At 45.2% G+C, this 27,567-nt stretch overlaps 1 protein-coding gene across 3 annotated transcripts in view; it reads right to left on the minus strand.

Moving 5' to 3' along the window:
* The window catches only part of MATN2 (matrilin 2), a 155,433-nt gene that overhangs the window by 37,649 nt on the left and 90,217 nt on the right, over window positions 1-27,567 (minus strand). For all 3 annotated transcript variants that reach the window (XM_062188190.1, XM_062188189.1, XM_062188188.1), the window contains exons 5-6: window positions 27,402-27,524; window positions 11,758-11,880 (exon numbers count right to left, since the gene is read on the minus strand). In XM_062188190.1, the coding sequence (XP_062044174.1) occupies window positions 11,758-11,880; window positions 27,402-27,524 (246 nt within the window). The remainder of the gene's footprint in view (window positions 1-11,757; window positions 11,881-27,401; window positions 27,525-27,567) is intronic.

Here is a 27,567-nt window from a genome sequence, read left to right on the forward strand (position 1 = left end):
CCTACGGTACCATAGTGCTGGCCCCCATTGATACACTTTTAATAATCTATTACCCATACTCTAATCTTGTCAGTCGATCTAATAATGTTCTTTACAACATTTTCCACCAACCAGGAAGGATCTTGTCCAGGGTCAGGGATTGTATTTTGTTTTTATATTCACCCTGCTTCCTTCAATCTAGAACCATGCTACCTGATGTGGCTACTTAAAATACTAAGATTGATTAAAATTAAATTAAGAATTCAGTTCCTCATTTACACCAGCAGCATCTCAAGTGTCCAATAGCCACATGTGGCTTTTGACTTCTATCTTCTTTTTTAAACATGCTTATTTGTTTTACTGGAAAGGCACAGCAATAGAGAGAGGCAGGTAGAGAAATCTTCCATCTGCTGCCTCATTTAACAAATGCCCACAACAGCCAGGGCTGGACCAAACTAAAGCCAGATGCCAGAAACTCCATGCAGGTTTCTTACAGGGGTTGCAGGGTTCCAAACACTTTGGTCACATCTGCTGTCTCCCAGAATGCATTAGCAGGAAGCTGGACTGGAAGTGGAAGAACCAGGACTTGGAGTAGCACTCTGAGATGAGATGGGCACATCCCCAGCAGTGGCTTAACCCTCTGGCCACAACCAGCCCCCTTGTCTGATGCTTTTTAATGCAGAATAGTATTTCATTATATGATTATACTAAAATTTGTTTACCTACTCACCTGCTGCTGGGCATTTGAGATGTTTCTGGACTGGGGCTAGTGTAAATAAGGCAGCTATGAACATTTATGGACAAATTTTTGAGCGGTCATATGTTTTCATCTCTCTTAAGTAGCTAGAGGTAAAATGGTTGAGTCATAAGGTAAATGTATGCTTAACTTCTTTTTTTTTTTAACTTTTATTTAATGAATATAAATTTCCAAAGTACAGCTTATGGATTACAATGGCTTCCCCCCCATAACTTCCCTCCCACCCGCAACCCTCCCCTTTCCTGCTCCCTCTCCCCTTCCATTCACATCAAGATTCATTTTCAATTCTCTTTATATACAGAAGATCAGTTCAGTATATATTAAGCAAAGATTTCAACAGTTTGCCCCCACATAGCAACACAAAGTGAAAAATACTGTTGGAGTACTAGTTATAGCATTAAATAACAGTGTACATGTATGCTTAACTTCTTAAACAGTCTCACTGAAGCTTATGAGAATTCCATTTGTTCCACAGCCTCATCAGTTGGTAATTTTAGCCATCCTGGTGGACGTGTAATCGTTATGTCATTATGGTTTCACTTTGCATTCTTCTAATGACTAATGTTGTCAGATGTATTTTCCTATGCCCATTTCCTATCTCCATATATTCTCTGGCAAATCTTTAGTCCATTTTTATTGCGTTGTTTATCTCTTTTTAGTGGTGATCATTGTTGCGGCAGTTCAGGTACCACTTAGGAAATAGCCATCCCATATGAGAGTGCTCGAGTTGGGGTCCCAGCTCTGCTTTACACTAATGCACACTCTGGGCGACAGCAGGTGATGTCTCAAGTACTTGGGTCCCTGCCACTCACATGGGAGCTAAAGACTGAGTTCCAGCCTCCTGGCTTCAGTCTAGCCTAGTCCTGGCTGTTGCAGGCCTTTGGAGCCTGAAGCAGCAGACGGAAGCCTCTCTCTCTCTGTCCATTTCTCTCTTATTGACTTAAAAAAAGATTCTTTATACATATATTCTAAGTACAAGTCCTTTGTTGGATATAATGCTTTATAAATATTGTCTCCCAGTCTGTGGTTTGTTTTTTCATTTTAGTAATGGTATCTTTTTTAAAAAAAAGATTTAAAAAAAATAATTTGAAAGGTAGAGTTACAGAGAGAAAGGGAGAGAGACAGATCTTCCATCTGCTGGTTTTCTCCTCAAATGGCCAAAATGGTCAAGGCTGGGCCAGACCAAAGCCAGGAGCCAGGAGCTTCTTCCAGGTCTTCCCACATGAGCGCAGGGGTCCAAGCACTTAGGCCATCTTCTGCTTTTTTCTCAGGTGCATTAGCAGGGAGCTGGATTGGAAGTGAAGCAGTCAGGACTCGGACTGGTGCTCTTATGGGATATCAGCAATGCAGGCAGAGGCTTTACCCACTACAGCACAGTGTTGGTGTAGTGGGTAAATGATATCTTTTGAAGAACAAGTATTTTAATTTTAATGAAGTTCAATTTATTGAGTTTTGATTTTTAAACTTTGTATTTTCTCATGTCCTACTTAGGACACCTTTGCCAAACCCAGGATCATTAAGAGCACCCATATTTTCTTCTAGAATGTTCATAGTTTTTACTCTGACATTTAAGTTTAAAATCTATTTCAAGTGTATTTTTAAATATGGTGTGAGTTAAGGGTCAATTTCCATTGTTTGTCCCATGGAAATCCAACTGTTGCAGCATTATTTGACTAAGATATTGACCTTTCCTCATTGAATTGTGTTGGCATGTTTATTAAAAATCATCTTGGCTCTGCTTCTGATCCAGTTCCCTGCTGATGTGCCTGGGAAAGCAGCGGAAGATGGCCCAAGTGCTTGGGCCCCTGTCATCCATATCGGAGACCAGGATGGAGTTCTAGGCTCCTGGCTGTAGCATGGCCCACCCCTGGCCATTGAGGTCATTTGGAGAGTGAATCAGTAGATGGAAGATTGCTCTCTCTTTGTCTTTCTTTGTCACCCTGACTGTCAAAATAAATAAACACATCTTTTTTTAAAATGCATTAAAAGCAATTTTAAATATTAAAATACACTTTTATAAAAAGGAAAGAAAAATCATTTCTTCTTGTATGTATGGGTCTGTTCCTCTATTTCTGACTCTTTGTTCAAATTTTGACATATACATGTAGAAGAACATTATTCAGACATTAATGTTTTTGTTAACATATAAAGGATATGCCAAAAAACCTCATGACTTAATGTTATACTGTATGATTTCAACTGTATACAAATATATCAATATGCATACATTTTTAAAAGTCTGGAGAAAAATGTAGCAAAATTGATACAATGGTTATCTCTGGGTGATGGACTCACAGATTATCTTAAACACTTCTAATGAACCAGTTCTCTACAATGGAACTATATGTCTTTTGTGATCAGAAAAAGTATCAAAAATAAATATATACATTTATAATTGTGAAATCAGTTGCCACAGAAAATAGCAGAAATAATATCGAAGAAGGAGCAGGGTAGGGGTGCCCAGAGATTTGGGGAAGAAAATAATGGGGAACATTACTGAGAAGCATATATTTGAGTATAGTTTCAGATGTCTATATTCCAAAAAGAAAATACAGGTAACAAAGTGAGTATAGAGGAGTAACTACAAGCTGACAGCTATTACTGAAATTTGGAGAGAGGGGAACCAAAGGGATAACTATGGACAGGGTGGGTTGCATTTCCTGGGGACCACAGTGCCTCCATCACAGTCTCTCACTGCATCCTATACATAGAGGCTTCCCTGAGATTGCTCACTGTTCCTGTCTCAGGGCCTTTGCACTTGAGTACTGTTCCCTCTACCTCAAAGATCTCTTGATCTCACTTCCTTAAGGTCTTTGACCTCACGTGACTTCCTTGTTGAGACCTGTAGTCTTCTCTTACCCTGTTTCAATGAAGTGTAAGCTTCAAGAACGAAGAGTTTTTGTTTTATTTGCTGCTGTAAACTCCATGTCTCCCATTATATCTGGCACATAGTAGATGGATGCTTCACAAACATTTGTTTAATGAACAAATGCTTACTGATATTACTCTTAATGGAATGTTTTGTGAGGGCCTCTATGCATAAACAATGTACAGCAAAAAAAAAAAAAAAAAAAAAAAAGAAAGAAAGAAAGAAAACAAAAACACTCCACGGAGTCATGAAGAACGGAAGATAGCTCTCAGGCACTGCCTTAAAGCTTCCCCCATGAGGATACTTAAAATCCTCCTAGGAGGACCTCAGCTCAGCGATCAGAATCCTCTGGGTACAGACACTGAGCCAATTACAAACCCACTCAATCATTCTTTTACTCAGCACACATTTCTCCATTGGGCCTGCAAGGCAAGGAGCTCTCTCTAGCAAATTGGTCCGATGCCTACTAAAGTCTAGATAGTTGCGACCACATTTTCCACGCCTGGCTAATCTATGAAGTGAAAAAAGTGAGTCTGATATGACTCATTCTTAGTGACCACAAAGAATGCAAGAAGTTCAGTTTGTTCCGTTGAGCTGTAAATGCAAAGAGAGAGATAGCAGCTCGGTCTAGGGAATCACTTTCCAAGAGTCAGAGCTGCACGAAGGGGACTGAACTGCCATCCAGTACAGTGAGAGACCAGGCAGAGAGGCAGGCTGGATGATGGCACTGTGGGGACATCGTAGGATGAACAGCTGGCCAAGAACTAGGTTGAACTTCAAGGCCTCTTCCAGCCAAGAGTCTTTGATTCATACACAACAGCCCTCAAAAAGCAAGTGACATATGAGGGAACTTCAAAAAGCTCATGGAAAATGGAATTCATAGATAAATTCAAAATGTAAGCACTCTAAATCTTAAAAAAGAGATACATTTATTTTGATACAAAAGGTTTTGAAATCTGTGCCTTCAGGAAATCTTCAAAAAGGTCATGGAAAATGCGTAATATGAAGAAATTATGCATGGATTTAAAATTTTTTTCTCACCAAAATAAATTGACCCTTTAATTCTGTTTTCTGCATATTTGTAAAAGTCCCCCCATATTGCAGGCTGTAGGGCAGCCGTGGGGCTCAGCAAGATGAGTATGTCTTGACCAGAAAGTCTGACAATCAGCATCTTCTAGTTCTCCTGTTGCTGATTTAGTATAAAATTATTTCCCTCTGTGTTTCCTTTCTTTAAAAAAAATTTTTTATTTATGTATTTGAAAGGAAGAGTTACAGAAAGAGAGGGTGAGACAGAGAGGGACCTTCCATCCACTGGTTCACTCCCCAAATGGCCACAACAGCTGGGGCTGGGCAAGGCTGAAGCCAGGAGCCAGGAGCTGCATCCTGGTCTCCTAAGGGGGTGCAGGAACCCAAGTACTCGGGCTATCCTCCACTGCTTTCCCAGGCACACTAACAAGGAACTGGACTAGAGCAGCCTGGACATGAACTGGCACCCAAATTGTATTCCAGTGTTATAGACAGTTTAATCCACTATGCAACAATCCAGCCTTGTGTTTCCCTTTTAATATGAGGACCAAATAATATTCATTCAGTGCCTCACTCTGTGCAAAAACCTCCCACTTGAAAAACAAAGTGGAAATGTCAACCTAGTTATCAATGGATTCTGAAAATCAATGCTTATAATGACCTCAAGACAGTAAACAATAAATGGCAACAGGCAAAATATAGTGTCCCCAGTAGCCTTTATCCATCATTTCCATATCAGATGACCAAGCATCAGACCTGAAATCTAGTCTCCTTGATACCAAAGACACAAATCCCCTCCAAAGGACTGAAGTTCTTATTTTATTTTATTTTTTATTTTATTTTTTTGACAGGCAGAGTGGATAGCGAGAGAGAGAGAGACAGAGAAAGATCTTCCTTTTTGCCGTTGGTTCACCCTCCAATGGCCACTGCGGCCGGCGCATCACGCTGATCCGAAGGCAGGAGCCAGGTGCTTATTCTGGTCTCCCATGGGTTGTAGGGCCCAAGCACTTGGGCCATCCTCCACTGCCTTCCCGGGCCATAGCAGAGAGCTGGCCTGGAAGAGGGGCAACCGGGATAGAATCCGGCGCCCCAACAGGGACTAGAACCCGGTGTGCCGGCGCCGCAAGGCGGAGGATTAGCCTGTTGAGCCACAGCGCCGGCCAGGACTGAAGTTCTATACTTACCTTTCTTGTGAAAAGACCATGCACAGCTCAAAGTGTTCTTTCTCACACTTGGGCTAAGAGTAAGGGTTCTGGGGCTGGCACTGTGGCTGCCTTAGTGGGTAAAGCTGCTGCCTGCAGCACCAGCATCCCATATGGGTACCAGTTCAAGTCCCAGATGCTCTAATTTCCAATCCAGTCCCCTGCTAATGCACCCAGGAAAGCAGTGGAAGATGTCCCAAGTGCTTGGGCCCCTGCACCCATGTGGGAGATCCGGAAGAAGCTCCAGGCTCCTGGCTTTGAATCAGCCCAGTTCCAGCCATTGCAGCCATGTGTGGAGTGAACCAGCAGATGGGAGACCTCTCTCACTCTCTTTCAGTCTCTGTCTCTCTCTCTCTCTAATTCTGCCTTTCAAATAAATAAATAAATACTTTTTTTTTTTTCAAAAAAGAGTAAGAGTTTTAAATTAACCTCAAAAAGTCTTGCCACGCTACAATCCAGCAATTCTACTTGTATTATGTTCCCCAAAGAATTGAAAGCAGGGACTCAAACAGATACTTATATACCCAAGTTCATGGCAGCATTATTCACAACTGCGGAAAGGCAAGAGTAACCAGTGTATCCACGCAGAAACCAAATGTGGTAGATATAATCAATGGACTATTGTTCAGCCTTTTAAAAAGGAAGCAGATTCTAACAGTTGCTACAGCATGGCTGAACTCGGGAGATATCATGCTAAATGAAAAAGCCAGTCACAAAATGGAAAATACAGTATGATTCCACTTCTAGGATGTACCTGGAAGACTGAAATTAATAGAGAGGATGTGAAACCATGGTCGCCAAGAACAGAGGAGTCAGGGAAGGGGGAGATAGTGCTTAATGGGTGCAGAGGTTCATTTTGGATGCTGGAAAGTTCTAGAGATGGATAGTAGTAATGTTACCCAACAATATGAATGTCCCTGATGCCACAGAATTGTACACTGAAAAAATGGCTGCAGGGGTAAATTTTATAGCATGCATATTTTGCCACAGTAAAAAAGCCTTGCCAGTATTTTATAAATTGATTGGTCCTATGTGTTTCCACACTTCTCCACTCAAGAGAATATGCAGATAGATTTGGATGGGACTTGTTATAAAAAGTGTTTTGTGAACACTATTCACATATTTTAAATTATATTAACTGTTTAGGAACATAAAATTCAACTTATGTACATTGTGGCTTAACAGTAAATTAGTGGGGCCAGCTCTGTGGCATAGCAGGTGAGGCCGCCGCCTGCAGTGCAGCATCCCATATGGCTGGTTTGAGCCCCGGCTACTCCACTTCCGATCCAGCTCTTTGCTATGGCCTGGGAAAGCAGAAGAAGATGGCCCAAGTGCTTGGGCCCCTGCACCTACATGAGGGACCTGGAAGAAGCTCCTGGCTCCTGGCTTTGGACTGGCACAGTACCAGCTGTTGCAGCCATCTGGGGAGTGAACCAGCACATGGAAGACCTCTCTCTCTCTGCCTCTCTGTAGCTCTGCCTTTCAAATAAATAAATAAATTCTTTAAAAAAACCACACACAATAAATTATCCAGGTTTGGTATATTACAGTGACTAGATTACCCTTTTTGGACAATAATTTTACACTTATAAATCAAATAGCTTTCAAATACTTTTTTGGTTAAAAATAGAAACTGGTGGGGCAGTGCCGGCATCAAATATGGGCGCTGGTTTGAGTCTTGGCTATTCCATTTCTGATTCAGCTCCCTTCTAAAGCACCTGGGAAAGCAGTGGAAGATAGCTCAACTGCTTGGGACCCTGTATTCATTTGGGAGATGCAGAGAAGTTCCTGGCTCCTGGCTGTTGCAGCCATTTGGGAAGTGAATCAGTGGGTAGAAGATTCTCTTTCTCTCTCTCTAACTCTTTCAAATAAATAGATAAATAGTTTTTAAAAAATACAAATTGGAAATTAAGGAACTACATATCTTTTTTTCGATTTATTTCATTTATTTGAAAGGCAGAGGTACAGAGACAGAAGGAGAGAGAGAGAGAGAAAGAGAGAGAGAGAGAGAGAGAGAGTCTTCCACCCACTGGCTCACTCCCCAGATGTCCACAATAGCTAGGATTGGGCCCAGCTGAAACCAGGAGCTTCTTCCCGATCTTCCATGTGGGTTCAGGGGCCCAAGCACTTGGGCCATCTTCTAGTGCTTTCCCAGATGCACTAGCAGGGAGCTGGATGGGAAGTGAAGCAGCCAGCTCTTGCACCAGCATCCATATGGTACGAGGCAACACAGGCGGCAGTTTTACCTGCTACACCTCAGTGCCAGCCCCAGAACTACATATCTTGTATTTTGTTTTATTTTTTCCAAGTTTATAAGAAGTGGAAAAATTCTTTTTTGTAAATCTTTCGATACCGTAGCAGTAGCCAGGCTGACTTGGCTGGAAGCTGATGGGATGCCTCAGTAATTGCTAACAGGATGGCTGCCTTGACTCTGAGCAGCCACAGCCACCCTGTCCCTGTTCATCAGGACCTGCCACAAACCTAGAGCACTCCGGGAAGTCTCCACTCTTACAAGCAGGCTTTTGTCTTCTTTTCTCCAGCTCCCCAAGTGCTCCCAGCATCTCCTTTCTCTCGCAAACCTCTTCCCGGCCTGGCTCCTGCCTGCTCCCGAGTGCAATGGGAAGGGGGCTTTCCTAGGGGAAGTGTAACTGAAGTTCTGCCTGCCAAGACCCCTCATTCGATTTCCTGCCCACAACTGCTGTGCCCACAAATCCGGGTAGCCCACATCTGAGTCTTGACTCTGGAAGAGCAAGCACAGCTGAGCTGCTGGCCCCATGGCTGGAGAGACTTCATGGCTGGATGGATCCCTCTGGTCTCTTGGCCCAAGCTCCCCCGTGACCCCTTCACGGCAGTACCTGCTTCCACCATGTGATTCCAGGTCCCAGACCTCCTCTTTAGCTGCACCATCCTGGAACTTGGGTGGAATTCCCCACATCCTGAGGAATTTGGAGATGGGAGACAAGCTGAGCCACCATGTGGGGAAGATGGTGCAGCTCTGGGGACTGTAGCTGGGAGTTTGCTGGAAGTCAGGTGATCCCAGCCAGGGAAGGCAGGAGGGAGTGTAAAGGACATGGGAGCTCCTGCAGGCCTCCTCCCAGCGAGGCGGCATCTCCACCTGCTCTCGTCCAGCTGCTCTCCTTCTCCTAACTCCTGCCAGGGTTGTATCAGCATCACACTGGGGGCCCTCGGTCTTCTCACTCCACACTGCAGGAGCTAAGCTGTGTGAGTGTGGCCTGCATTCTGCACTGACTTCAGTGGAAGTCTTGAAGTATAAACAGCCCAACCATGAAGTATATGCCCAATAACACCAATCTGAAGTCTCTGGAGCCAGTGTCACCCCATACAAAGCCACACTCAGCACCAAGCCATTTCCTATGGTGTCTTTCTTTTTCTTAAAGATAGTTTATATATAGTTAGAATATATTTTCTTTTTTAAAAAAATATTTATTTATTTATTTGAAAGGTAGAGTTACAGAGAAGCAGAGGCAGAGAGAGAGAGGGAAAGAGAGGTCTTCCACCTGTTGGTTCACTTCTCAGATGGCTGCAACGGCCAGAGCTGGGCCAATCTGAAACCAGGAGTTCTTCTGGGTCTCCCACATTGGTGCAGGAGCCCAAGCACTGGGCCATCTTCTATTGCTTTCCCAGGCCATAGCAGAGAGCTGGATAGGAAGTGGAGCAGCTGAGACTAAAACCGGTGCCCATATGGGATGCCAGCACTGCACGCGCTGACTTTACCTGCTACGCCACAGCACCAGTCCCTTCCTATGGTTTCTATAAATAATCTCATTTCATCTTCAAGACAGTGCTGTGATATAGGCTGGATTTCCAGTCCTATTAGAGTTGAGGAAACCAAAGCATAAATAACTTGCCTACAGGGCAGGCATTGTGGTACAGCAGGTTAAGCTGCTGCCTGCGCCACCAGTGTCCCATATGAATGCTGTGTTCGAGTCCCAGCTGCGGCACTTTGGATCCAGCTCCCTGCAAATGCATCTGGGAAAGCAATGGAAGATGGCCCAAGTGCCTGGGCCCCTGCCACCCACATGGGAGACCCAGACTCAGTTCCAGGCCCCTGGCCATTGCCATCACTTGGGGAGTGAACCATCAGATGGAAGATCTCTGTCTCTCCCTCTCTCTAATTCTGCCTTTCAAATAACAAATAAATAAATCATTTAAAAAAATAACAACTGGCCCAAAGGTCACCCAGAGAAAAGCAGAAGAGCTAGGACACAAACAGAGGCCATCCTTCTCCCTGGCAACACGGGGACCCCCTTTGGCAGGGGGGTTGACTCATCAGCCCAGCAACCACGGCCCCCAGCCATCCCCATGTCCTTGACCACTGTCTATGGTTCAGAATGTTTGGAAGGGAAGGGAGACTACACAGAATAGGACAGTCCATTCACATATTCACTTATTCTTTCCATAAACAAAGCAAACCAACAAGTAGATGCCCAACATGTGCTGGGCATGGAGATGTCAAATACCCTGTCTGCCCACATCCTAGCACCTCCTCCCTTCTCCTGGAGTCCTGGGAATAACAGCTCTGCCTTCAGCACTCAGCCAAGGTATCCTCTCCTCCAGGAAGGACTGGGGCTTGTTCATTTCTACTGGTTCAGAAAAGTGCTGTTGGCTTAATGCATCCTTACTGCTCCCTATGCCTCCCTTGCCTCCAGATCTGGTGTTTGTAGCAGGTTGATACGTAGGGATTGAAGAATTGGAGGGAACTGAAGGAGGTAGGGGGATGTTATTATTTATTTACTGGAGAGGCAGACAGATGTATAGACAGAGAGCAAGCTCCCATCTGCTGTTTCACTCCCTAGATAATTGCAAAGGCTGGGGCTGGATCAAACCAAAGCCATGAACCAGGAGGTCAGTCCAGGTCTCTCAGGTGCGTGGCAGAAGCCCAACTACTTGAGCCATCGCCTGCTGCCTCCCAGGATGTTTTGCAGAATGCTGGAACTGGGATCAGAGCTAGGATCTGAATCCAGGCATTCTGATGAAGACTGTTGAGTGTCCCAACGGGAATCTTAACTGCCGAGCACCTACCCCGGGATGCTTTTTTAAAAAGTGCAGGTGTATCCTGGGTTACATAAGGATGTATTTTATAAAAGTTTTAGGTACACGAACATTTTATGAATTAAAATCCCATATCTTATTGATGTATGTTTCAAAGATGTCTTATCTTATTTGGAATTTAATAAATTTAATAAAATATTACTTTCCTAAAACACTGGCACCTAATACTTTAAAAATAAACTTCTTTCAGGAGACTCTCCCTATGGGAGGATAATAATCCACATAACACCCTAAGTATTCTGATTTGCCTTCATGTGAAAAAGAACACTATTGGAACCCTTTGGCAAAACTAGTGATCAACTTGAATTTATAGATTTTTGTCTTCAATCTAGGGAGCTAAAATTAATTCTTACCTTAAGTATATAGTTAAAACCAAAGGGAACTAAGTAGCTCAAACAAAAAATGAACAGCTCTCTGCAAATCATCCACCTATCTCTACCCTACCCAGAAGAAACCATGTTCAATTCTCTTTGGCTCAGCAGTTTTCTCGTGTTTGTGTGGAGTCAGAGCTGAGGCCCACAAGCCACAAAGCTTCAAGGAAAATATTCCCCAAGCCCTGTTGACACAGAAGGCAGAGTCAGGCTGAGTCAGCAGGGCATAGGGGTTCTGATTGTCAGCACGCTCACCGGCTGCTGGGAGGACACACCTGCAAAGTCCCCAGGCGAGACCCACATCAGACACCTTGAATGATGGTGGTAGTCAGGTAGAGTGTGCTACGATTTAAGGACAAGTAAAGCAAGCCTGATGGAAGATCAGCAGAAGTAGGCCCCCGTGTCACAGTCATATGCCCTTTTGTTGCTTAGATTTTCATGACCACCGTCCCCGTATCAGATGTGTGTGTGCTAACTTACTTGTGCACGTCTTCTTATCTGGGTTAAGAGCAAATCCTTCACGACATCGGCAAACGTAGGAGCTGTCAGCATTTACACACTCATGTTCGCAGCCGTGATTTTCCGAAGCACAGTAGTCCACAGCTGTGGAGAATAAGACACATTCAGAACTTAAGCACAATTGCAAACAGAAGGAAGGAGAATGGTAGAATGGAAGCATACTTATAACAACCATCAATAAAGATGGTTGCCTCCCCAACAAGAGTATGGATGGATAAATGTGCAACCAAGGCCTCTGCCCTCTAAAGATTAAGTCAGCATTCTAGACCAAGTACTTCATACCAGAAGCTAAATTAAGAACACACTATGGTTGTATTTAAAAGACCTGCAAATTGAAAAGATCACAAGGCACACCTACACCTACAAACTGGCGAAAACAGAGATGAGATGAAACCCAATGGTGGCAAGGCAGCATGAAAACAGTTATGACTGTGGGTGACATTATAAATGGAATAAAATCCTTTTGGCAGGCAATTTGACAATGTTCTCCCTGGAAATGTGACTCAAAGAAGTAAGTGGGAAAAAGAAAGGAATTCTATGCAATAGGTCATTCATAGCAGCAGTATTTACAATGACAAAAACATGTCTGGGAAACAAGATGAACATTTAATAAGAGTAAACCATTTAGTTCTTATGAGAAAATACATTAGGCTAGTATTAAACCCACAAATATTTACTGAGAACCTACTATGTGCTAGGCCCTGTTTTGGGTGCTGGGGATTAAAAAAAAAAATCAAACATTTCAGTCCTCAAGGAACTTATATGTGGATGCTGATGGTGTTGGAGGAGAAAGGATAAAAATAAAATAATAAAATATGTAAATAACAGACTATTGGAAGATAGAGGAGCAGGTGTGGTGGCACACTGGAATCCCCCATGAGAACACAGGTTCAAGTCCAAGCTGCTCCACTTCTGATCTGGCTGCCTGTGAATGCACCTGGGAAGGCAAAGGAAGATGGCCCAAGTGCTTGAGTTCCTACCACCCAAGAAGGAGACTGGGATGCAATTCCAGCTTTGGGCTTCATCCTGGCCCAGTCCTGGCTGTTGTAGCCATTTGGTGAGTGAACCAGCAAGCAGAATATCTCTGTGTCTCTCTGAATTTATGTACGTATTTCAAGTAAGTAAATAAATCTAAAAAAAAAAAAAAGATGTAGAGTGTTCGGGAGAAAAATAACAATGAGGAAGAGGGACTTGGTGGAGGGAGGCGGAGTAAGGATGAAATGGAAGTGGTCAGGAAAGACCTCTCCGAGAAGTGGCACTGGGCAAAGCCTTGAATGAGGTAAGAGCCAGCAGCACACCTGCAAGGGAGCATCCCAGGCAGAGGGAACAGCAAGTGCAAAGGCCAGGAGTGGGGATTTGCCTGGTACGCTGCAGGATCCACCGAAGGCCAGGTAGAGAGGTGGGAGATGAGACGGGAACAGATCTGGATGAACCCAAGGACCAACACAAACTCTTTGTCCGCTACTCTGAGTGAGCTGGGAATCACTGGAGGGCTCCGGGCAGAGAAGTGGAGAACAGATCATAAGAGCAAATAACACTGGGACAACGGACCAGCAGCTTGAAACAAGGCAAGGAAGTGCCCTGCCCTACAGGTTCCATATGCAGCATGGTCCCGGGGGCACCTCAATTTCAGACTTCTGGATACTCGAACCATGAGGCAATGCGTTTCTCTGACTCTAAGCCACCTAGTTGGTGGCACTTTGTTCTTGCAGCTCTAGGAAACTACTACACTGGGTATATGTTGAAGGTGGGGCTGATAGGATTCCTTGGGATTAGCGGGTAAAGAACAAGAGAGGAATTAGGGGTCTGCGCTGTGGCACAGTGGATTAAGCCTCCGCCTGCAGAGCCAGCATCCCATATGGGCACCAGTTCCAGTCCCAGCTTCTCCACTTTGATTCAGTTCCCTGCTAATGTGTCTGGGAAAGCAAAAGATGGCTCAAGTCCCCAGGCCCCTGCCACTTTTGTGGGAGACCCAAAAGAAGCTCCTGGCCTCAGCCTGGCCCAGCCCCATCATTGTACGTTTGGGGAGTGAACCGGCGAATGGAATATCTCTTTCCTGCTCTCTCTGGAATTTTGCCTTTCAAATAAATAAATAAATATTTTTTTTAAAAAAGCATTAATTGAGACAGGGAATGTGCTGGGGAGCAGGTTTTAGGGGAAAGGTCAGGAGTTCCATATGGAACATTAGCTAGCTGTGAACATTATAAACATGATGACATAATTATTAAGTAGGAAGAAAATTTAGTGAAAAAGTTATATATTGAAATTGTACATCCACAGAGATTATATCCAGGGAAAATACAGCACTAAGGCAAAACCTGGAAATTAGAAATAAAAATGCTTGCTATGTTCAGGCTGCAGGATTATGATTGGTATCTTTTTCCTTTAAAAATGTTTTCAGTTGGGAGCAGTGCTGTGGTGCAGTGGGTTAAGCTGCCACCTACAGCACAGGCAATCCACACAGGTACTGGTTCAAGTCCCAGCTGCTCCACTTCTGATCCAGCTCCCTGCTAATGCTCCTGGGAGGGCAGTGGAGGGTGGCCCAAGTGCTTGGGTCCCTGCCACCAACATGGAAGACACAGATGAAATTTCTAGCTTTGGCCATGCCTAGTCCTGGTCATTGCAGCCATTTGGGGAGTTAGCCAGCAAACAAAAAATTCTGTCTCTGTCTCTCTCTCTCTGCTTCTCAGTCTCTCTGTAACTCTGCCTTTCAAATAAATAAATATTTTTTTAAAAACGCTTTCATCTTAGTTTAGTGATTACTTTGCTATGTAAGGCATCACATCTCACATCGGAGTATCTGGGTTCAATTCTTGGCTCTGCTTCCTGATTCCAACTTCCTGCTAATGCAGACCACAGGAGGCACGAGTCATAGCTCAAGTAATTGGATCCCAGTCAGCTACCTGGGGAGACCTGGATTGTGTTCTGGCTCCTGGGTTTGCCTGGCCCAGGCAAGTGGAGAGTGAAACAGAAGATAGGAGCTCATGCTCTCTGTCTACCTGCTTCTCTCCCTCAGTTCTTCTTTCTGCCCCTTAAATAAATAAGTAAATAAATTTTAAAACTGTTTCTCTGTGCAGGTTTTTAAGAGATATTGACATAAAATGTATAAATAATAACAAGGAAATAGATTGTAAAATTAATACACGTGGACAACTTTTAAGAACCATGCACGGAGAAGACTGTGACCCATTTAACACAGTAATAATATAAGGATGAATAGGGAAAAATAAAGATTTTTAAAGGGTAATGAACTATACTTTGTTTATTCTTTTGATCCCAGGCTTCATTACATTTTAATACAGAATATGGTTTTTGTAACTTTACCCTCTAAAGAACCTAAGTAGCCCCTAGTATTTGTGGGTTTTATACGTAGGTCTTTGTGGTGAGAACAGGACTTTCACATTGTCTCAAGGTCTGGATGTCAGGAGCCGCTAGCCAGTCGCAGGGGTTGAGTCATAATATAAATATTGAGTTAGCACCAAATCCTTCTGAGTTCATTTCTCATCTTTCAAGAACTAATGGATTGTTAGACAAATTAATGATGACAGTGGGGACATTGAGATTAAGAAGTACCAAGCCCTGGCACATGCCCCAGTCTGTGTGTCAGAGGAGTCGGTCATGCTGTGGCCTGTATTAGCAGTAGGTGGTTCCAGCCTTCAACTTGCTCATGCTGGGCCTGACTCACTACCTTGAAAATCTCCCAGTTCCCGATACAGGTCTTTGCTGTCTGCCAGCCAGTTCGATGCCTGGCTACATACTTTTTAGTGTCCCCTAATCTGACTTCTAAGTTCTAGGACATTTATGTGCTACAATCATGAGTGGTCAGGCCCCTCTGCCTGAAACACAGAAACAGACTGTAGCTCTCTGAGGCGTCCCCTTTTACAACCTGGGGTGTAGCGTCTGAGCCCAGTTATCTCTGTCTTGCAGGAGGAAAACCCATAAGTACTCTGGCCCCAATATTTAGACTGGTGAGAAACTGGAGGCTTTGCTTAAGATTTAAGTATAAGCACCTACTCCAAACTTACCTTTTCCCAGGATGCAATAGAGTATCCAATGTTGGCCCAATTGTAAAAACAAGCAAACAAAGTTGTACAGAAGAAGCCCTTTTAACTGATCTACACTTCACCAACTCCTGATCAGTTCATATTTTCATTCCCTCTGACAATCTGGAACCTATTACCCAGAGCGCAGTAAATGTTCCAGGTAATTGGAACACCTGCGTGCTTCCATTGACTGAGGTGTGCAACCATAAAATATTAGCTCTTAAAGTGTGGGCCATGAACCAGCTGCATCAACCATCTCTTAGGAAGTTGTCAGTAACGGCAATTCTCAGGCCCCACCCCAGGCCTACTGAATCAGATACTCCAGGCAGAGGGTCCAGGAATCTGCATTTTAACAAGCCAGCCAGGTGACATCGATGACAGCTAAAATTCGACAGCTTCTGTTATAAAAAGCCAAAGTTGTTTTTGTTTCCAAACCTATCTATGCTATTTGTTAATACTGTTGTAATTAATTTGCATTTAATGAGGACCAATAAAAATGAGCACTTACAGAGATTGAGTTTTTAAAAATAAAAACTAAATTGAAACCTTTGCAAAGATTTCAGGCAATTCACTATCCAAAACTGTTATAAAACCTGGCACGTATGAAATAAGTGTAAAACAGGAGTCACTGTGCACTAACTCCCCATGCAGGACCTCTGTCCTCAATGAGTTGTATTATGAGAGTTAACCATAAAACTAGTTCTCAAACAGTTTGTGTGTGTGTGTGTGCAAATTGTTGAATTCTTTACTTAGTATAGAGTTGGTCTTCTGTGTACAAAGTTAATTGAAAATGAATCTTAATGGAGAATGAGACTGGGAAGGGGAGAGAAAGGAAGGGGTGGGGTGGGAAGGTGGGTATGGCGGTAAGAATAACTATATTCCTAAAGCTGTACTTATGAAATTTGTATTCCTTAAAAATAATTTTTTTAAAAAAGAAATAAGTATAAAACACTGGGAAATTTGGGAAAGCAAGCATTTAATCTAGCAGTTAAGAACTAGCACATCCCATGATTCCTGGCTCTGGCTTCTGAGTTTAGCTTCCCACCAATGCAGTGATGATAGTTCAAGTGGGTGCCTGCCTTCCGCATGGGAAATCTGGCTTGAATTCCTAGCTCCTGGATGATGTAGGCCTTTAGGAAGTGAACCAGCAGGTGGAAGCATGCATACTCTCTTGCTCTCTCTCCTTCTCCAAAAAAGAAAAAAATATATATATTGGGAAAATTTCATTAAAATTTACCAAGAGTCTGCCCTAGTGCTTAACACAGTCTTCAAATCCTTGTTTCAATTTAAAGAAACTCAAATTGAAAATAATCAACAATATGTTATCATTATGGTTTATACAAGAAAGATTTTTAAACATCATACTCACATTTTTTGGTCACACTGACTTAAAGTTAATATTTTTAAAAGTCATTTTAATTAAAGGTATATCTGGCTTAAAAATAAAAAGGCTAAAGTAGGTTTAGATATATAGTTTTTTTTTAAGAATAATTCCCCTTTTTGAATGGTGTTTTCCATTATCACCAAGATGGCTTCTCCTGGGCCTTGGTTCTCATTGCTGCTTCTGTTCTTTGTATGCACAGCTCTCTGGGGAACTGAGGAGCAGAGGAGTGACAGACAAGGCAGGATTCTAGCATTCCTGGGTCTCAGACCCTGGTATGCAAAACTCCCCCACCTAGATGTGAGACCCACCCACTGACTCACTGCCAGAGCAGATGAGACCATTGGTGTGGCAGTGGGACATGGAGGAGCCCACGTCCAGGTATGTGAACCTCAAAGTTGTTTAAAGGTCAAGAGAGCCCTAGTCCATTCAGTTCTGACATGCTTCGCCAAATGTTTTGGGTTCTTTGCATAACTTCTTGGCTGCAAAGCCATGCTTGTAAAAAGGGAGGCCAAGGTTAGGGGACAGATATATGGAGGAGACCTCTGTGTGTAACTCGGCAACAGCTTTATTGTTCCAACTCCTCATCTACTTCCACAAAATCCTTTCCCAGCTCTTTCTGGCTTATTACAAATGGAAAGAGCACAGTAATGCTCTGGCTGCAGCTCTCCGGCCCTCTGGATCACAGAGTCCTAAGATTCCCTGAGCCGGAAGTCCATTGTGCCACATTCAGACTCTGCCTAACGGGTGAGAAATCACTCAGCCGTCTGCAGGGATTACCGATACTTTGGTGCAAGGTAATAAAACCTGAGATTGACAGTTTCTGATTTCTAAACTGGTCACATCCCAAGGTTTGCTCAGCAGGGATCAGCCTGCAGACACGGGGTATTTTAGAGGCGCATTTGGACTCTAAAGTTTGTGGATATCAAAGTAAGAAGCAGCCACGTTGTCATTTAGAGCAGAACCAATTCTCTTGCTAGGCGTATGTTAAAAGACACACAGAGTCAGTTTCAGCAAACCTCTCCTCTCCAAAGCAAGAATGGCTTTCTATATGCAGGATTTGAAAACTCAGGCAGAATTCCTTACTGATTTTGATAATAACAGAGCAGTCTTGTGGGCTGTATTGCATCCCCTCCACAAATTCATATGTTGACGCTCTAACCTCTAACACCACAAAATGGGACTCCATTTGGAGATAGGGCCCTTAACTCATGATATCCCATTGTCCTATCTATAGGAAACCTACAAATACTCAAATTGAGCAACTAATCCACCAGCTATGTTAACTTTGAAATAACAATGATGTTGTTGAAATGTTTGCAGAATTGTTAACAGAGGGCTTAGGGAGTTAAAATGGTGATTAAGTTAAAAATGAGGCTGTGAGGGTGGGCCTAATCCAATCTGGCAGTGTCCCTGCAAGATGAAATTTGGACACGGCAGAGAGACATCAGTGATCACACATGTACAAGATATACCCTATGAGGACACAGCAAGAAGGCAGTCACCTGTAAGCCAAGGTCAGAGACGCCATCGAACATCAACCTGCTCACCTCTGACCTCAGACTTGCAGCCTCCAGAACAGGAAGAAAATGCATTTCTGTGATTTAAGTTGCCACCTGCAGTGCTCATATCCCATGTAGGCGCTGGTTTGAGACCCAGCTGTTCCACTTCCAATCCAGCTCTGCTATGGCCTACGAAAGCAGTAGAAGATGGCCCAAGTGCTTGGACCCCTGCATCCATGTGGGAGACCAGAAGAAGTTCCTGGCTCCTGGCTTTGGATTGGCCCAGCTCTGGCCATTGCAGCCAACTGGGGAGTGAACCAACAGATGGAAGACCTCTCTCTCTCTCTCTCTCTCTCTCTCTGCCTCTGCCACTGTGTAACTCTGACTTTCAAGTAAACAAATAAAATCTTTTTTAAAAAAGATGCAATTAATGTTTATCAGGTTTTTGTCTATGAAACACCATAATGGAGGTAATATTATTAATAAGCACTTGTAGCACGATTTTAAGTGCTTTATACATAGCAGCTCATTTAATTCTCACAACAACCATCTGGGGTAGGTACTATTATCCTCAACTTACAGATGATATAACTGAAACAGAGAGAGGTTAAGAGACCTGTAAAATGTGGACATCAATAGTACTTACCTCTTGGGGTTGTCACAATATACACAGAGTATTTCAAATGCATCCTTAGTACTCAGTAACAGGCAATAAATGTAGTTCATATTTTTATCACACTCCTAATCAGGGAAGGTTGATTTTGAGGGTCGAGAGATATTTAAATGCCATTCATTTTTTCCACAACCATTTACTCATCAATTACTGTGTTAGGCTTTACACTAAATCCTGGGTGGTAAAGACAAGCAAATTCCATCCTAAGGAAGAAAGAAGAAGGGGGGACCAGTATTGTGGCACAGTGAGGTAAGCTGCCACCTGCAAGTGCCCATTCGAATTCTGGCTGCTCCACTAACGATCCAGTTTTCTGCTAATGCACCTGGGAAGGCAGCAACAGATGACCCAAGTACCTGGGCCCCTGCTACCCATGGGGGATACCTGGCTGGAGTTCCTGGCTCCTGGGTCAGCCTGGTTCACCCCTGGCCATTGCAGCTATTTGGGGAGTGGACCAGCATAACTCTTCCTTTCAAATAAATAAATAAATCATTAAAAAAAGAAGGAGGAGGAGGAGGAGAAGGCAGTGGCAAAGGAGAAGGAAAAAGAAAGGCAGCACGCATAAGCCAAGCTGTTAGCAGTGATGAACTCCAGGAAGAGAAACTGGGAGAAGCAACTTTCAGGCTTTGATTTGTATGCATTCATACTCCAGCATTTTAAAAAATAAGCAAAAAGCAATTAAGAGGGAAAGATTTTTTTCTAAAACACCCGAATGCTTGAGTTTGGGTTCAGTCACTCACCATCGGTCAATGAATTAGGAAAACATGTGTGTTGCAAATCCACTTTGTGCAAAATGAGCAGGACAAGTACAACTCCAAGGGCATACAGTCCACGTGGACTGGGAAGATGCAAACAGATACACACAGAACACGAGGCAGTTAGTGACGCCAGATGAGCAAGGACAGCAGAAAATTCACCCTCAAGGATGTGAAGTGGTCTTTGAAAAAAATGCAGTTTTGGACAGCAACACACATAGCTTTGGCGGCAGTGGCTGAATCACAAATTCAGGGACTCCCAAAAGCACAAGGCGTGTTTCAGTTAGTGGGCAACGCAGTGTGGACCACCTGAGTGTGGAGATAAATCCTGTACTGTCAGGAGTGAATCAAGGAGTCAGGGAGATGGGACTCTGGCAGTTGAATTAAACATTCCGCTAACTCAACCATGTGGAAATGTTGTATAAAAAGTCCTCAGTCAGTGGCTAAGAACTACATCCCCACGCTGGTCACAGCCATAACTCTGAGGTGAGTCATGGGCTAGAACCACTGCTACGAAGTGTGGAAATGGAAAACGCTTTGCGATGCTCCACCGGCAGCTGGAGTCGGCTAATGTCTACCAAACATTTCCAAATGAACAGTTCAGACCAGCTGTTACCACTCTCTCAGCACCCACTCTCCAACCCTTGAACCCTGACCTTTACCCTCGATTACTGTCAATGGCCTCCTGGTCTTCTTCGTGTTCCCTCCGCCTAGCGTGAGGTCTGGCATAGAGTGTTCTGAAATGTTTGCTGGAGCGAATCAGTGACTCAACTCGATGGCCTTCTCTCTAAATTCTGTTCCCTTTGGTCTTCCTGGAGCATGACATTAACACTGATCTGGCCTGGAAAGTCTCTTCCCTGTCATATCCCATGACGTCTGACTCTCTCTCTCCTCCTCTCCCATCCTTGCCCTCAGCACCTTCCCCCACTCAGCCTGTTCTCTCCGGGATGTTTTTCCTGGCCCCACTCCTTCCTGATCCTTACGGGTGACTACAATCCAAGGCTTAATTCTTTGGTCTCCTCTCACTCCAGGCTGCTCGGATATCCAGGAAGTGGTGATGATAATAACAGGTATTGTAATAATAATGATGATAAGTGTCTAATTTACACTGGGAACTTGACTCAATATCCTCTCTAATCCTACAAAGTCCTGTGATGTAGGTGATAGGTAGGAAGTTAGAAATTAGCGTGTGTGTGTGTGTCGGAGGGGTGGGGGTGTGCTAACGGAAACAAAGCTTCAGCCTCAGAAGCTCCCCTTGGAAGCAGCCCAGTACTTTACCGTACAAAGTCTTGCCCACACCCTGATGACTTCACAGGTGGTCCCAGCCTGCCCTCCAAGGAAAGCTCCCCAGGAGAATCCTCTTGCCTAGCACTGAGGCGCCACTCTGTCTGATCTGCCCAGCGTCAGGTGGGCTCCCCAGTTTGCTAGCACTGAGTAGTAAAACCTTGGGAGGAATGTTATGTAACTCACACTGAGCAAACCTTTTGTCCAACAGAAGAGGGAGAGGGGAAGGAGGAACAATGGGAAGAACTGGACCCCTTTCCCTTATAAGCCCAGTCTGAACACAGACTGCACGCTCAGCTCTCAGCTCTCTCCTGAGCCGCCCACCTGGCCTGCCAGGTGCATTCTCCCCATTAAACCTGTATCCTTGCTTTCCCCACTCTGAGTGACTGGGCACTCTCTCGCTCAGATTCTGTCTGGAGAGGGGCCCATCCGTTTTGGCAGATGCCCTAGCCTATTAAACCTTGCTACCTTGCTTCCCACTCCTCTCTGTCTCACATCTGATTTTTTTCTTGCATGAAGACAAGAACCTAGTCCACCCATCTCAGCTAGCATAGGTATTATTATTCTGCATTGTGAGTGAGAAAAGTGAGGTTCAGAAATCAAATGACTTAGACACCTGCCTTACACGTGGCAAGAGATCTGAGCCCAAGCCTTACTGTCTTAAAGGTCCAGACACTTTAAAAACAAATGCATGAATGTTTGAAATGGAAAATAAACGGGATTAAAATGCAGACAGACCTGGACTGCACTGCCTCCTGACTGCACCCATGGGCTGGCCCCTCTCCCCAGCCTGTTCATGCTGTGCTTTCTGCTTCCTCTGTATCCTTGTCAGCGTCCCGCCCAACGCCAGATTCCCTTGCCTGAAACTACTCATCTTTTCTAGAGTCTGTTCCCATCACTCATTTTTTAAAAGATATATTTCATTTACTTCAAAGACGGAGTGACACAGAGACCAGGAGAGACAGAGAAAGAGAGAGTGAGATCTTCCATTCGCTGGTTCACTCTGGCCCCAGCCCTGGCCTTGGCAGCATTGGGAGAGTGAACCAGAAGATAGAAGATCTCTCTCTACCTCCCCTGCACCCTACTTCCTAGTTGCTCTGCCTTTCAAATAAATAAATAAATCTTTTTTTTTTTTTAAAAAAGGACTGAGTCATAGGCATAAACGGGGAATCATCTTGGACCCCCGAGGATGTATGGTCACCCCATGCTGCCCACCCACACACAGGCACCCACAGCAGCCGCCAATGGAACAGGTCCAGCATCCCGGCCAGCTTCTGCTCTACTGTAGATTGTCTGCTCTACCGGGCACCTGGCGTCTCTATCTCAGACAGTCCCCTCCAGACTGAAGCCCGTCTAACTTCCGATTTGGCATCCTCGCTAAGACAGTCTCTCCCTCATCTGCCAGCACCCAGGAGCCAGTTCTGCCCCTCCAGGGCCAGCCCAGCGCTCCTGCTCAGACAGCACACCTCCCGTCTCCCCCCGCATCATTACCCTTACTATATCACTTGGCTCAGACTTGGCTGTTAGTTATCCTTCCTTCCACGGCCTGATCTCCCAGCCTAGCCAACAGGAAGCCTCTCTTCTCTGACCTTTCTCAGCCTCTGCCGTGTCTGTCATCTGCTCTGCACTCAGCACAGCCCCACTGAGCAGCAACTGACCTTTCGAGAACTAATCAGGGCTGCTGGCTCTACGTCCTTAATTTTCACACTCTCAGCCTCTCACCAATCATGTGCTTGGCCGATCTCTGCCAAGGACAGTGGTAGTGGTGGCAATGAGGATGATGGGACCATCTGATGGCAAAGACTCAGGACATCTCTGGACTCAGTCTCTCCCATTTTTCCACTCTTCTGCTGGGATCCTCTCCAGGGAAACTCAGATGTTCTTAAATGCTTAGAAGCAGGAGCAAGAGAAATGCCCAGCTCTAACACACAGCACAGCACACCCCAGCTCCCTGGCAACCACGGTTCCTCCCGCTCATGATCGTCCATCCTCAATAAATGTTAAATCGCAAAAGTTACAGCAAAATCCTTAGAGATATAAAGGTTCTCAACTACTCCCAGAAAATAAGGAAATCAGAACTGGGTTCCCCAGTATCCCCCAGTTTCCCAGGACTTAAAAAAAGAAGAAGGGGCCAAGGTGGGTCTCCAGTCCCATCTAATTCCTGCAACGCACATGAGCTCTGGATTCTCCTTTTTTCTACCCTCACCTGGATCAACAGGACACCTTTGCTCTGTATCCTAAAGCTCAGCCATAGCCTGCTGCACAGGGGCCCAACTTCCTTCTGACTCAATAGTACCTGGAGTTTCTGTACATGTAACAATGGTAATGGAGAAAGAACAAGTGATTAAACACTTGCAACACCAGTAGCCCATATGGGAGCACTGGTTCAAGGCCCAGCTGCTCTGCTTCCAGTCCAGCTCCCTGAAAATGCCCCTGGGAAGCAGCAGGATGGCTCAAGTACTTGAGTTCTGCCATTCAGATGAGAGTCTCAGATGGGGTTCTTTGTTCCTGGCTTCAACCTGGCCCAGCCCTAAATGTTACAGCCACTTGGGGAGTAAACTAGTGGATGGGAGAGTTCTCTGTCACTTTGCCTTTCAAATAAAAAAAAAAAAAAGTCTTTTAAAAAAATACATAACTTGGGGCCGGCGTTGTGGCATAGCAGATTAAGCTCCCACCCGCAGCGCCAGCATCCCATTATGGGCTGCTCCACTTCTGATCCAACTCCCTGATAATGCACCTGGGAAAGCAGCAAAGAGTAGTCCAAGTACTTGGACCTCTGTATCCATATAGGAGACCCAGAAGAAGCTCCTGGCACCTGGCCTTGGCCTGACCAGACCCAGCCATTGAGGCCATATGGGGAGTAAACAAGAGGATAGACGACCTCTCTCTATCTCTCTCTCCCTCTGTAACACTGCCTTTCAAATAAAATTTTTTTAAATATGCAATTTTATTTATTTATTTATTTTTTATTTTTTGACAGGCAGAGTGGACAGTGAGAGAGAGAGAGAGAGAGAAAGGTCTTCCTTTTGCTGTTGGTTCACTCTCCAGTGGCCGCTGCGGCTGGCGCGCTGCGGCCGGCGCACGGCGCTAATCTGATGGCAGGAGCCAGGTGCCTATCCTGATCTCCCATGGGGTGCAGGGCCCAAGCACTTGAGCCATCCTCCACTGCACTCCCTGGTCACAGCAGAGAGCTGGCCTGGAAGAGGGGCAACCGGGACAGAATCCGGCGCCCCGACCGGGACTAGAACCTGGTGTGCCAGCGCCGCAAGACAGAGGATTAGCCTAGTGAGCCGCGGCAAGGGCCTATTTATTTATTTATTTATTATTGACAGACAGAGTTAGACAGTGAGAGAGATAGACAGAAAGAAAGGTCTTCCTTTGCCGTTGGTTCACCCTCCAATGGCCGCCGCTGCTGGCGTGCTGTGGCCGGAGCACCGCGCTGATCCGAAGCCAGGAGCCAGGTGCTTCTCCTGGTCTTTCATGGGGTGCAAGTCCCAAGCACTTGGGCCATCCTCCACTGCACTCCCTGGCCACAGCAGAGAGCTGGCCTGGAAGAGGGGCAACCGGGACAGAATCCGGCGCCCCGACCGGGACTAGAACCTGGTGTGCCAGCGCCGCAGGCAGAGGATTAGCCTATTGAGCCGTGGCGCCGGCCTCAAATAAATTAAAAAAAAATTTTTTTTTAAATACATAACATAGGGCTGGCACTGTGGCATAGTGGATAAAGCCACCTCCTGCAGTACTGGTATCCCATAGAGGCGCCGGTTTGAGATCCAGCTGCTCCACTTCTGATCCAGCTCTCTGCTATGGCCTGGGAAAGCAGTAGAAGATGGCCCAAGTCCTTGGGCCCCTGCATCCACATGGGAGACTCAGAAGAAGCTCCTGGCTTTGGATTGGCCCAGCTCCGGTCATTGCAGTTATTTGGGGAGTGAACCAGTAGATGGAAGACTCTCTCTCTGCCTCTGCTTCTGCCTCTCTTTAACTCTTTCAAATAAATAATCTTTAAAACAAACAAAAAAAAATTACATAGCATGACATTTTGTTAGTCATTAACAAAATGGAAATAGTTATTTATATAGGGAACAGTCTGGTAGGAAAATATAACAAATTATTAATAGTGATTTTCTTATCTATTAAAGTAATTCAGTGAAAGTATGTTACTTGTATAATAAAAATATAAAGCAATAATAATAATTGGTGTTCACATGTTGGCTTCCTTTTTGCCAGTGTTAATGGATGTGGTACCTTACCACTCTGTCATGGTCGCCAGTAGCTGATCAAGGAAAAACCAAACAAAGCTATAGGCCCAGGAGACCAGTTCCTTCTGTGGCCATCAGGTGAGGGTGGCTTTTGACCCCATCAGTGTGTAAAACCAAACAAACCCCACGTTCCTCTCATCACTCCCCTGCAAATAGCAGGCTACCACCTTTTTCTTTGTTGCTTTTTTCCTTCTACATCCTTAGTTAAGAAGCAAAGTGTGGTGGAAAATATAAGTCGATGGGCAAAAAAAGTAAGTACAGAGGGAAGCAAGACATAACAGGACCTCTGACAACAAGGGGATGTGGATCCGAACAGCATTAGAGGGCTGGTGCTGTGGTATGGTAGACACCGGCATCCCATATGGGCACGGGTTCACATCCCAACAGCTCTTCTGATTCAGCTCTCTGCTATGGCCTGGGAAAGCTATAGATGATAGCCCAAGTGCTTGGGCCCTGCACCCCATGGGAGACCAGGAGAAGCACCTGGCTCCTGCCATCGGATCAGCGTGGCGCGCCGGCCGCAGCATGCTGGCCACGGCGGCCATTGGAGGGTGAACCAACGGCAAAGGAAGACCTTTCTCTCTGTCTCTCTCTCTCTCACTGTCCACTCTGCCTGTCAAAAATAAAAAATAAATAAAAAATAAAAAAAAACAGACACTAGAAAACTTAGGTTCCAGTTCCAACGTTGGTCAGGTCCTTGTCCTTCCAGACCTTCTCCTTCCTAAGTATCCAGGACAATTTATTGAACATGTATACTTGCCAGGCATGTTTGTTGGTGTGAAGACCATGCAATTTATTTATATTACTTATTTATTTTATTTGAAAGAGTTAAATGAGGGAGTAAATGAGAGAGAGAGAGCACATACTGGTTCACTGTCCAAATGGCCACAACAGCTGGGGTTGGGCCAGGCCACATCAGGAGCATCAACTCCACCTGGGTCTCCTGTCTCCCTCATGGGTACAGGAGCCCAGCAGTTGGGCCACCTTCCGATGCTTTCCCAGGTGCATTAGCAGGGAGGTAGATCTAAAGTGGAGCAGCCAGGACTTGAACTGGCGTTCACATGGGATGCCAGTGTCACAGGAGTCAGCTTACCCTGCTTTGCTGCAATGCCGGCCCTGAGACCAAGTAAAGTTGCAATGGCTTTGTAAACAGAGAGTTCCTACACACATATTAGGGATTTGCTGCCTGTTCTGCAGCTGAAGAATTTTCTGTCACTGAAGAAATCAGATGGCACCTCCACCCCTCCCACCTGTCACCGCAGGTCCTCCTTCTTGGAAGAGGGCTGTATTTGAGGCACCACTCAGCACCTGCACCCATCACGCACAACGCACGGGCTATGTTTGAGCCAGGCCTTCCCACACACATCTACCACTTCCTTTGCAAGTGCTGCAGAGACAGACACTTACATTTCCACAGGTTTTCATACATATGCCCTTTTGCTGAGGCCCCGGCATGAGAAAATGCTGACCTCTGCCATAACTGAGATCTTCACAGTTCAAAATCTGTGTTAACTGGACCAGAGAACTGCCGGAAGCCACGGGAGAGTAACCGGAAGTGGCGGAGGGGCCTGGCGAGCCTGCCCCGCCTCCCCGCTGGGCGTGGCTCAATGGGCGTGGCTTGCTGGGCGTGGCTCGCTGGGCGTGGCTCAATGGGCGTGGCTCGCTGGGCGTGGCTCGCCGTCGTGCTGAGCAAGGCTGCGGAGATACTCACCTACACACTTCTTCCCGTCCTCCGCCAGGGTGTAGCCACTGTAGCACTGGCACACAAAGGAGCCCGGCACGTTCACGCAGAGCTGCTCACACGCGTGGTCCTCCGTGGCACACAGATCCTGGACTGGGGCAAAATGGCAGCATTAGAACCTGGCCCCCGGCGGTGC

Source organism: Lepus europaeus, chromosome 4, assembly GCF_033115175.1.
Source record: "Lepus europaeus isolate LE1 chromosome 4, mLepTim1.pri, whole genome shotgun sequence".
Classification (NCBI taxonomy): Eukaryota; Metazoa; Chordata; class Mammalia; order Lagomorpha; family Leporidae; genus Lepus; species Lepus europaeus.